General features: G+C 44.5%; 1 protein-coding gene across 1 annotated transcript; it reads left to right on the forward strand.

Moving 5' to 3' along the window:
• The first annotated feature begins 7 nt into the window (after positions 1-7).
• Positions 8-12,588, forward strand: kcns3b (potassium voltage-gated channel, delayed-rectifier, subfamily S, member 3b). The gene is made up of 3 exons (XM_079571673.1): positions 8-142; positions 5,271-5,630; positions 11,349-12,588. Exons 2-3 carry the CDS (start codon positions 5,275-5,277, stop codon positions 12,490-12,492), a joined length of 1,500 nt encoding a protein of 499 aa, XP_079427799.1. The 5' UTR covers positions 8-142; positions 5,271-5,274; the 3' UTR covers positions 12,493-12,588.
• The last annotated feature ends 392 nt before the right edge of the window (positions 12,589-12,980 follow it).

Consider the following 12,980-nt stretch of genomic DNA (forward strand, 5'->3'; position numbering starts at 1 on the left):
CGCTCCCCTCCCGACTCTCTCCTCCGTCCCGTCCCGGTGAGGAAGTGCGCAGATCTGGACTGGGCGGACACTCGGCGCCCATCTCCCCCACGGACATGCTTCCTTAAAGTTATTTTGAATGGAAATACAACCACGAAATCAGGTACTTTTGAAACTTACTTCGAACTTGGCGTCGGTTTCACTTCTTCGGAATTGGGTGATAGTGGAGTAGTGGGATATTAAGTGTCAGTTTTACGCGCACGTGTTGGTGATGGTTTTGGGTTCCAGCTCGCCGTGTTTGTGGAAATGTGAGTGCAGGTTTGGCGCTGTGCTGGAGTGACATTGCTCTCTCTCCTCACTCACTCACTCAGGCTCCGTCTCCTCGTTTCCTGTGAGCACTCCTATTGATTTTCTCCGTTCCCTTCAGAGGGATCGCTAATGCGCTCTGCAAACAGCGTCAGGCTAATACACTTGGACACAGACACAACTTTGGTGTGGCTCATACCGGAGAGACAAAACAGATCATGGAGTGGAAACAGATTGTGCCATAAAAAAATAATTCCTGTCAGATTTCTTAAGATAAGACATGAGGAGAAAAGCTTTTGTCACTTTCAGATGTCCCAACATGAAAGTGCACTGTTGCTTTCTGTGGGACCGTCCCACTAAATAACTGTCCCGTAAAAGTAAGTACAGTTAAACTGGATGTAAACTTGGTTCGAAACACTTAGACGTAGCCAAAAATGTATCTGAATCCGAATTTGTACAGTGCCGTGAAAAAGTATTTGCCCCCTTCCATATTTCTTACATTTGTTTAAATTTACCACACTTAAAGGAACAGGCCACCGTTTTTCCATACTGAGATATGTTCTTGCCTGAGCTTAGACGAGTTGATACGTACCTGTCTGGCCTTTGCACGTGCCCGTGGAAGAGCTTGGTCGCTTCCAACTTCACCCCATTTGGAGCTATAGGAATACATTGGGAGAGGCCAAATGCTAAGAACATCTTTGGTCTTTTTGCGTGACTGAGAGCGCACAGTTGTTCCATACTGAGAAACATTCTTACCTGATCGTAGACGAGTTGGTACATACCTGTCTGGTCTTTGTGTGTGCCTGTGGAAGAGCGTGGTTTGGAGCTATAGGAATACATTGGGACATCTTTGGTTGTTTTGCGTGACTGAGCACACGCACAAAGACCAGACAGGTACGCATCAACTCGTCTATGCCCAGGTAAGAACATATCTCAGAGTGGAAAAACGGTGGAAGTAAGAAGAAAGTAAATGCCCCCTGAACTCAATAACCGGTTGTGTCGCCCTTTACAGCAATAACTAAAGTGTTTGTGATAGCTGGTGATGAGTTTGTCACATCGCTGAAGAGGGATTTTAGCCCACGGTTCTTTGCAGAATTAGTTGAACTCAGTCATATTGGAGGGTTTTTGTGCATGAACTGCCCTTTTGAGGTCACAACGCAGCATCTCAAATGAATTGAAGTCTGGACTTTGACCTGGCCACTTCAAAACTTGAATTTGCCGTTCAGAAGTGGATTTGTTGGTGTGTTTGGGATCCTTGTCCTGCTGCATGGCCAAAGAACGCTTGAACTTGAGAGCTTGAACTGATGGCCGAGCGTTTGTCCTCCAGGAGTTCATGTAGAATTCTGTATTCCATCAATGACAGCAGGTTGTCCAGGTCCTGAAGCAGGGAAGCCCCAGACCGTCACACTGACACTGACACATGTCTGACTTTTGACATGGCGTTCTTTTGATCAAACTCTGCGTTGTTTGTAACGAGTCACAGACATGACAGAAGTCCGTCTTTGGTCTTGTGAGTCCACAGATCATTTCTTCAAGATCAAGTCTTGGGAATCATCCAGATGTTTTTTGGCACATGAGACGAGCTGCTTTTGTATTTGTCAGCGGTGGTTTCCCCTCTCCAGGTCGGTGGGGAGTCCTTACCTCAAGTGGAGGAGTTCAAGTATCTCGGGGTCTTGTTCACGAGTGAGGGACGGATGGAGCGTGAGATCGACAGACGGATCGGTGCGGCGTCAGCAGTGATGCGGTCGCTGTATCGGTCTGTCGTGGTGAAGAGGGAGCTGAGTCGGAGGGCAAAGCTCTCGATTTACCGATCGATTTACGTTCCCACCCTCACCTATGGTCATGAGATTTGGGTAATGACCGAAAGGACAAGATCGCGAATACAAGCGGCCGAAATGAGTTTCCTTCGCAGGGTGGCTGGGCGCACCCTCCGAGATCGGGTGAGGAGCTCAGCTACCCGGGAGGAGCTCGGAGTAGAGTCGCTGCTCCTCCACGTCGGATGCCTCCTGGTCGCCTCCCACGGGAGGTGTTCCAGGCATGTCCTAGTGGGACAAGGCCTCGTGGAAGACCCAGGACACGGTGGTGGGACTATGTCTCCGAGCTGGCCTGGTGTGGCCTCGGGGTCCCCCCAGAACAGCTGGAGGAAGTGTGTGTGGATCGGGAAGTTTGGGCATCTCTGCTGAGACTGCTGCCCCCGCGACCCGGCCCCGGATAAAGCGGAAGAAAATGGATGGATGGATGGTTTTCACCTCAGAAACTCTCCGTGGATGCCAGTTTTTCTCAGTGTCTCTTCTAGTTATAGACTTTGACTGAGCCCAGTGAAACTTCAGATGTTCTGGGTCCTTTTGTGACCTCCTGGATGAGTCGCTGTTTCACTCTTGGACTCATTTCGTGGCGTTATTGGTTTTGTCGGACCGTCCTAAATGTGATATTTTCTTGATTCAGCAAACTTGGAGGTAATCAGGTTTTGGAGTGGCCAAAAAAACTGAGCTCAGCTTTTCCAAAAATCTGGTTATTCACAGATAATCAATAATTAATCACAGAGGGGGCACATGCTTTTTCACACAGGACCACATTTTTCTTTCCCTTAATAAATGTGATAATCATTTGGAAACTGCATTTTGTATTCACTGATAATGTCCATGTGTGATATAAAAATTGGCGTGATGAACAGAAACATTGAAGTGTGGTAAATATAAACAAATGTAAGCAATATGGAAGGGGGCAAATACTTTTTCACAACACTGTACAATGATTTCATGTGTTGTCTGTACGATAACGGTCCTGAATGTTTTAATAACAATATTACAGCAACCTTTTTACTGAACCATTTAAAGAGCAGATTCATCATCTCCAGCACCTCTTTATCACTACTACTTTATCACGGAAAGTAATACCCAGCAGTTTCACTTCCTGGTCTTCTGAGCAAATTAAAATAAGCTCCTCCCCCTCCTTTCTTGTTTTGCTGAAATTCCCTCTCGATTTACAGCCAGCTATTGTCTTACACTGTACATGCATAATTACACTTACCCCAATACTAAAATCACCCATGCTCACAGGCCGATTAAACCATTTAATTCCAAGGGTAGAAAAAGTGAAGAGTGAGTGCACATTTGAAACCCCTTCAGCAGCTCTAACCTTTAAGAAAAGACTGTTATGAAGGAAGTTACGGTTAGCAGATTGTAAACATGATGAGACTATTGCACTTGCACTGCTGCAAACCAACAGCAGAACACTTGGAGTTCACTTTTCCAAGTTTCCAGTGGATTTCGCCCGAGGAAACAACAAAAGGTCATGTTCTAGAGTTTATGCAGAAACCCCATAACAATGTGTCACTCTGTCAGCGCAAATGTCACTGTGCTGAGCCCGGGAGGTCACTATTCAAACCATCATCTGTGGCGCCACCTGCAGGCTTCCTCTGTCATAATGAGCCCGACCATTAATGTACAGGATAAATGAGTGTATGAATCACACGTGTGTTCTTGACCATGCACTGACTCCACCAAATACTTTTTTTTCTCAGGGACTTCACAGGAGACACACTTGGCAATTTGTTCTCTTAACAGATAAACTCTCACCTGGAAACAAGAAGATCTAGACTTCGCAATTACATTTACTGATTGCACTGATTCAATGTTTCTCACAGATTCCTTTGGGACATTGTCAAGGCCATTTTCTCAATACATTTTTCTCACATTGGTTCAACAGAATCGCCTCATAAGAAGATTCTACAGCTCCAAACGTGACGTCTTGGACTGAACAATAGTCTGAAGGTTTAATATCTAATTCCTAGCTTGATTTATTGAGTTTAAATTCCACAAATTGAGTTTCCTTTTAACTGCTTATTTCACTAAAAACAGCTTATTTTAAAACAAAGGTAGATCCAAAATCCCCTCTGAAAATGCCTTTGTAACCAATATGTGACCAAATAAACCTGCACATTTACATATGGCTCCATCCATTATTCAGAGTTTGTGTGACGGAAAACATGCAATACATTTTATCTCATACTTATGTCCAGTGACATAAATATGTAAGGCACATTGACTTTAATCTGACTTTAATCTGACTCTGAGTAATCTAGCACATTACTTTTCCCAGACCAGTAATCAGATTAAAGTTACTTTTCAGTGAGTTGCTATTTTGTCATTTTCCTTTAATAAATAAATATAGACTTCTTTTTTCTTTGTCTGTGACACATTTTCAGACGCCTCACCACATAAACATAGACACCAACAGAGGAGAGAAGGGGAGGAAACTGTGATGCTTTGTTAAAGTTGCTGTTAAAGTGATAGTCTGTAAGTTTGCAAAGTGAGGAGAGATAGAGTGATATCTAAACGTAAACAATCAAATTCCTCCCCCTTTAATCAGAAAGCCTTTCTTTGCAAAATGAGGAGGAACAGAATTTTCAAAAGTAAATGATCAAGCTCCTCCCCCTTCCACCTGATTGGTCCTGACAGGCTGGTTCACAGGAAAAGCTCATCTCATTGGTCAACGTGGGAGGATACAAGACTGATAGACTGAGGTCCAGGAAGGATATACCTACTTTCCATCGACATGCAAGGCCAGATGGTCCATGTTGCACAGTTTATAAAAGTTGTAATACATTTAGACTTCCAGACTATCACTTTAAAATGCACTTCAATAAAGTGAGTGAAAATAAGGGTTCATTTGTATTGTGAGGCGGGATGTCAGCAGCTGATTTATGTAACTACAAAAGTAACTTGTACTCTAACTTAGTTACTTTCGTACTTACGTGATCAGTAATCAGTAAAGTAACTGTTATAAAGAAGTAATCAGAAATCTGTTAGATTACTTTTTCAAGTAATCTGTGGCTGCACTGCTCTGTCAGTGATCCTCAGGGAAAGTTTCACATTGACGTGTCTAAAGTAACTTTCTTGTTGACCTGCAGCGTCGCTCAGTGCTGTTGTTGATCACATGTGTGTGTGACACTAAACCCAGCCCTCCCTGTGCCCCGCCTGCAGGACCATGGGGTATGGGCAGATCCTCCCTCGCCGCGGGGCCAAGGACCAGGTGCGTCTGAACGTGGGTGGGGTGCGTCACTGCGTGGACCCCCACACGCTGCTGCGCTTCCCCCACACCCGCCTGGGCCGCCTGCTGCTGTGCCGGAGCGAGGCCACCATCCTGGAGCTGTGCGATGACTACAGCCCGCTGGAGCAGGAGTACTACTTCGACCGAAACCCGCGCGTCTTCCTCTCCGTGCTCAACTTCTACCACACAGGCCAGATCCACACGCTGGAGGAGCTGTGCGTCTTCTCCTTCAGCCAAGAGATCGAGTACTGGGGCATCCACGAGCTGCACCTCAGCCCCTGCTGCAGCAACTGGTACTGCTCTATCTTTTTACAGCCTTTACAGCCCCAAACATACTGGAGCCACTCGCACACACAGCAGAGTGTAATCTGAGGATGAGATGAATCTTTCAAATCGTCAGTTTGCTTCATATTATATGAACCTTCTTAACTGAGGAAACTGCTTGCGGTGTGCTTTCATTTGTCTGGATTTCAGATAATAACTAAAAAAATCTCCCATCGTCTCATCCAAAGTCCAGAAGTAGGTTCTGTTTCTGTAAACCTGTCAATTATAAACTCATGACGATTGCTGAGATCGACCAAAACAGAGATTGATTAAATTTCGATGAACTGCCCCGAGGAAGGAAAACGCTGTCGTTATTTCAGCATAGGGCTGCAAATCTCAGCGCACTCAACATATTAAAGTCGTAAGTCACAGAGTGCAGATTCTTTGTTATTAGCCGTGCACACAAACAAAGAGGAGAGGCTGTAGTGAAGTGAGTACAACACTATTGACTTTGTGTTTGTGTGGACAGTATCTTATGACGGTCGATGGGAGCCAGGGTTATTGGAGTCGCCCAAACTCAGACTGAACTTATCCAGTACCAAACTCAAATGTGCTCATCTCCTGGTTTTCTTAGTGCCATAAGGCTTACAGGCGTTGTTTTAAAGACTTCGGACCAGATCTGCGACTGGTGCAAGGACAGCCCAGCGCTCTCCTATGGCAGCCTCACATTCTTTTCCTCGTTTTTCTGCCTCATGTTCTTCCTTTAGCATAATGGGCTCTCACAGGTCAAACTGGAGTTAAGTACTCTAAGTACTTGAGTTAAACACTGTCCGTGTCCTGAGAGAAAGAGCCGGTCCCGCTGTGGTGGCAGTCTGCACTCAGCCCTAATTGCGTTAACGCGACCCATCAAACGCACGTGTTCATCCCCACTCCCCCAACGCCCCTCGCAAACCCCCCCCCCCCGCAGAGTCTGGTTGGAGGAAAAAGCTTGTTCTACATAACATCGCCATTGGCCATATGGGAGTCTGTCCTGCCCACTTCCAGCCCCTCTTAAAGGAACAGGCCACCGTTTTTAAATACTGAGATATGTTCTTACCTTAGCTTAGACGGGTATCTCAGTATGTAAAAACGGTGGCCTGTTCCTTTAAGATCTCACAGTGCACTTCTACTAAACGCAAAAAGTCACACCATAGTCTGCGTTTAGAAACACGAGATCAAGCCCTTTAACCTCTTAACCTCCACCTGAACCAAGGACATTTTCTACAGTTCGGCTTTACCCAAATCTACATGTTTCTTTAAAAAAAGCCAAAAGATAACTATGAAAATGAGGATGAAAAAAAGTTATTGAAAAAATGGCGGAAAAGCAACAGCTACAAAACAAGGAAGTGAGAAAAGTGCAACAGAAGAGTGACGAAAAAACGTGACGAAAACATGACAAAAATAATAATAAAGAACACAAAAGAGTGACAAAAACACAACAAAGCAGCAACAAAAGAACAACAGAAAAGTGTCAGAAAAGCAACAATAACACAACAAAAAAGTGATAAAAAAAACAAAATCAACAAAAAAATGACAACAAAAAAGTAACAGACAGCTTTCTTTCGAGGCCTGCAGGCTGTGAGCTCCAGTTGAGAAGCTTTTAGATTTGGGTAAAGCCAACCCAGAGAAAAGGCACTCGGTTAAGAGGTTAAGTCTTGGGATCAGCCCGAGGTGGATCTACTTCAGAAGGCTCTTAGTCTACCCACAATTAAGATTTTCTTTCCTGTCCACCTATTGACTTTTTATTTTAACAAGTTTTAAGTTCTTTGTTTTTCACATTAAAATGCCATGATTTGTAGTGAATAATACATAGTTCCTTGCTCACTCCTTAGATTTATGTTTCATTATAAAGCTGCTGGAGAGTGATTTCTCTTCAGTGTTTAAATTCTGCGATGTCGGAGACGTGAGGCCACAGTGTCAGACCCTGGACTTCGTTGTAGCCTTTATTATATCTTTGCATCAGTCGCCTTCAAGGGTCAGGAATATGTGATTGTCCCCAACGAAGCATCTCTCTTTCTTCTTCTTTACCGTTCTGTATTATTATGTTTTTTCCTGTTACAACACAGTCCTGGTTGTAACAGGAAATCCACGGCAACTGCAGAAAAAAATCACCAATCATCAACTTTCCAAATTACAGTTCGCTTCATTGCTTTTTGCTATCTGTGAATAGCCATACCCATAATGCACCGCGCGTCCCGAGATGTGCATTTATCGGTTCATACTCCAATGTTCATACTCACGGCGACTGAATATCCATGAATCAACAGTAGTAAAAGAAAGTAGTTGAATGTGAGCGAGGACAGAGCCCAGAGCTGCTGGAGTCTGGGCCGACAGCAGAGTAAGTCACTGTATAAACACTAACTACCACAAATAACCTACGAGTCATGAACACGGCCAACGAGCTGGTCCTGGATGAAGGAAATAAACCTGACATGCCCTGTTTAGTCAGTGAAAGAAGTTAGTTTAAATATTTACCCAAGCACTTTAGAATCATCTCCCCAAATAAACACTCAAGTCAGGCTTTCTGTGGGGCATTAAAAAGCTTCACAAGTCATGAAATGAATTGTGCCAAAATCAAGGCCTAAAGTGATTGAAAAATGATGACAAATTTTACTGAATAAGTTCATCAAAAATACCAAAGTGTGAAGGTGTAAAACATATTAAGTTGCACATGTTTTTTGTAAAAAGTTAATGAGTTTTTTGTCATTTCAAGTGTTTTATGCCTAAAAATGCCCTAAATTCCCAATATTTGGTGACGAAATCTGAATGGATTGAGCCAGGTTTAAATGTATGGTTTTATTTACACATTAGTTACAAAGAGGGAAAGTTACAAGGGGATTTTGGATCTTGTTTAGTTTTAAAATAGGGCTGTCAACATTAATCGCAAAAAAAAAATAATCGTGATTAATTAAATAAACGCGATTAAATTAATCGCAATTAATTAAATTAATCGCAATTAATTTAATTATCCTACTTCCTTATATTCTACTTCATTAACCTAAAAGTTTGCAAGTTCTGTCCAAGAGTTTCAGCACAAAAGAAAATGTCTCTAAAAAGTGATTTATCAATCCCGGGATCTTCAGAAATGGCTGAAGATCCCGGTTATCAGCTGTTGGGCTTTTCGCGTAAATATGAAACTGTGGATGTGGTCAATGAAAAGTGCAATCAGTAATCACGTGCTTTAAATGTAAGTGTTTTATGTGGGACAAGTATTAAAAATGAATGTAATTATGAGAAAGAAAAATACTGCGTTTAATCGCGATCAATCGCATTTCACAAGTGCGATTAATCACAATTTAAAAAAATTCATCTATTGACAGCCTTAGTTTAAAATAAGCTGTTTATTAGTGTGTGTCCTTTTTTTTTCTTTTTTCTTGGTTTGGTGAAGGTTTATTAGTGATGGGATTTACAGCTCTTTCCTGGAAGATGAATCTTTGGAGTCCGTTCATTTCTAAAGAGTTGTCCAAAATATTGCTCTTTTAAAGTAACTGTTGCCAGAAAACTCACAATATCTCAGACGCGATCGATGAAAGGCACTTTTTTTTAATTCAAATCATCTAAAATGACAATGGGACTGATATTTATGCTTTGAAAAACATGTTTGACTCAAATCTTGTGCCACCACTCATAAAAAGAGGCTGTAGCTGTCTGACAAATCATTATCAGTGCATTTAGCTTTGACTTTCATTCTTGTGTTCGTTCAGGGGAGCTCTGGGCAAAACAGGTTCAGATCGTTCACCTTGAAGTGTCGTTCAAAAGGGTAGTATCATCAGGATCATGTGATTCACCCAAAGCCACTACCGTATGAATCACGCCTCAAATGAATCCCCGATGTTTCGACGTCACTCGCTCCGGTGTCATGTCCCGCTTCCTGAAACCGGCCCTTCAGCTGGTCCCAGGAGCCGAAGCTGATGTCATGACTTGAGAGAGCCTTCAGTCTGTGGTGGACGCGGCAGACGGACAGATGATGTTTCTGGGCGTGAGGCGGCACATTAATTAGCTAATGATCGTGTGTACGCCCTGGAATGAGTCTCTTGGCAAAACCTTTCACCAAACGACTTTCCATAAAGCAGCAGACGCTCGGCTGTATGTCGCTCTCAGCAGTTTCGGCTCACGAACCAAAAGAACCAGTTAGTCAGCAGTTGAAGGCCTCGTGCTGTTGGGTGTAAATGTACCTGAAGCATGTGGGAGATTCCAGTTTTAGCAAAGTCTGTTCATAAATTGTGCCCAAATGCTTAAAGGAACAGGCCACCGTTTTTAAATACTGAGATATGTTCTTACCTGAGATTAGACGAGTTGATGCGTAACTGTCTGGTCTTTGTGCATACCCTCAGTCACACAAATGTTGTTAGCATTTAGCCTCTCCCAGCATAGGTGTAGTTCCAAACCGGAGTGACATTAAATACAGTTATGTGTGTTTTTACATGATCCAAGTCTAGTTACACAAAATTAAACATGTCAATTTTCTAAGTGGATAAAAAGGGGCACTATATTGTGAAGCGTAATAACACCTGGAGTACTTCAACGATATTACTGCGCGGCACCGAAGTACTCCAGGTGTTATTACGCCTCACAATATAGTACCCCTTAGAAAATGTTGTGTTTCATTTTGTGTAACTAGACTTGGATCATGTAAAGGCTCATGTAACCATATTTAAGATAAAAATGTCTCAAAATCAGTCATGGTCAGGTTAGTCCAAACAGTCCTGAAATAAATCCAAGTAAAAATATCTCTGATGAACATGATACAGAAGAACAGACATGTGATCAAAGCAGACGATAGTTTGGAGAAAGCCATCATGCAAGGGTCCATGGAGGGAAAGAGAGGCAGAGGAAGACCTAAAACGAGATGGCTGGACGATGTGCTGGAAAAACTGGGAATGACTCTGAAGAACTGTCTTGTTACGGCAAGAGACAGGACAAGATGGAGATGCCTAGTCGATTTGGTCACCAGGGGTTGGAGTCGACCTGATGGATGAAGAAGAAACCATATATAAATAGGGAAAGAGCTTGGTAGCAACTAACTTCACCTGAGTTTGGAGCTATACCTATGCTGGGAGAGGCTATATGCTAACAACATTTGCGTGACTGAGCACACGCACAACGACCAGACAGTTGCGTATCATTTTGTCTAAGCTCTGGCACGAACATATCTCAGTATGGGAAAACGGTGGCCAATTCCTTTAAAGCTGCCCTCAGTTATTCTGTGTGCTCTAGAATTCTCTAAATTCTAGAGCACACATGGTGCAGGGGTAGAAGCATTTCCGCTGGCCAACTATTGATTAATATTTAAATGAACTGCAATTAATCGTGATAAATCAAATCTCAAATGAGTGAGAATCGATTGACACTCTAATGGCACTATAATGTACTCACAGTGGAAAGAGTAACCCAACGTTTGCAGATTTTCCATCTTGGTTCATGGCTAATGTCTCTGTCATTTCTGGGCCTATCCAGATGAAACTAACACTGGCACAAAGTCCAATGCTTTCTCTTTCAGCTCATGAACTGAGGTCCAGTTATCTTCTCATCATTGGTGGTCATTTCCAGAAACATGGGTGTAACGTTGGTCCGTAGAAAGCACTTTGAGACAAAAGTTCATATGGCGGATTGGGGGCTTTGCCATTGGGAGATTTTCTGTTTGGAAGTTAGAAAAGTACTGTGTCTGGTGAGTGTCGCACTTGTACTACTTTGTGTCCTCTGCGCAGGTACCACGAGAGGAAGGAGTACATCGAGGACCGTGACTGGGACGTCCGCAGCGATGACCAGGGCCAGCCCAGCTTCGACTCGTCCATGGAGGAGCTGTCGGCGCTGGACAAGGACCTGGCCAAGTTCAAGGGGAAGTGGTGCAGCGAGGTCCGCAGCTACGTGTGGCTCCGGCTGGAAGACCCCGCCCACTCCCGCGGCTCCAAAATCATCGCCGTGGCCTCCCTGAGCGTGGTGCTGACGTCCATCGTGGCCATGTGCGTCCACAGCATGCCCGAATTCCAGCGCCACGACGCCAACGACAAGCTCATCGAGGACCCCGTCTTGGCCGTCCTGGAGGTGATCTGCATCATTTGCTTCTCCACCGAATTCATCGTGCGCTTCATCGTGGCCCCGTCGCGCTGTAAATTCCTCAGCCACCCCCTGAACATTATCGACGTGGCTTCCATTCTGCCCTTCTACGTCACGTTGGCCCTGGAGACGGCCGACCAAGACGGCGAGGAGAGCGAAGACCTGCAGAACGTGGGGAAAGTGGTCCAGGTTCTCCGGCTGATGCGCGTGTTGCGGATCCTCAAGCTGGCGCGGCATTCCATCGGCCTGCGGGCACTGGGCGCCACCATGCGCCACAGCTACCACGAGGTCGGCTTGCTCCTGCTCTTCCTCTCCGTGGGGATCTCCATCTTCTCCGCCATGATTTACTTTGCGGAGAAAGACGATCAGGACACGGATCTGGGGACCATCCCGTCGGGCTGGTGGTGGGCGACCATCACCATGACCACAGTAGGATACGGAGACACCTGCCCCGTGACTCTGCCCGGGAAAATAGTCGCCACTTTGTGCATCATTTGCGGCCTGCTGGTCGTGGCCTTACCGATAACAATCATCTTCAACAAGTTCTCAAAGTACTATCAGAGGAACAAAGCCATGGAGGGGCAGTGCATCGAGAGGCCGGAGAGAAAGGACCCAGAACTCCCGTATTACAACATCCGGGATCTCTTCACCGAGAACTTGTACCCGTTCCTGGGTGGCATAGCCTATAGGGGCAGTGTGAGCAGCAGAGGGGAGGACACTGATGCGTCCAGTCTGCAGGACATGGAGGGGTACGAGAGCGACGCGTGTGAGAAGAGGCCGGCCAAAGGAACATGAAGCCATCGACTGAACATGTCGGTCCATAGTTTTCAGGGATGTTGATAGAAGTACGCATTGTGACTCTCTGTATCCAGGGGTCCAAAGTGATCCAACATGAGGACCGCGGCCATAGCAAAAACGAATTCAGCGCAAAAACATCTCTTTGTATGCTCGCCATTCAATGGTGCGATGACTCATTGGGAGAAAAAAAAATATCGATTAAGACGGCCAATGTGGATTTTTTCCTTTTTTTTTCCTTGACATCCTTAGTTTCCATAACTGAGTTTAAAAAAAAGCCAAAACTTACCCCATACGATGCTTATTATATGACGTTTCGCTTTTTCCTGAAGTCCGACATCATCTCATGTCTCGAGCATTCAGTCACAAATATTGACAGATTTTACATTCATGTGTCCTGAAGGCTACTTTAATCCATGTGGTCATTTCCTTTCTAGGAGACGCCCGTTAGAAAGACCGGAGAAATATTCTCACACACACGTTACAAC

This window comes from Gobius niger (assembly GCF_951799975.1).
Source record: "Gobius niger genome assembly, chromosome: 15".
NCBI lineage: Eukaryota > Metazoa > Chordata > Actinopteri > Gobiiformes > Gobiidae > Gobius > Gobius niger.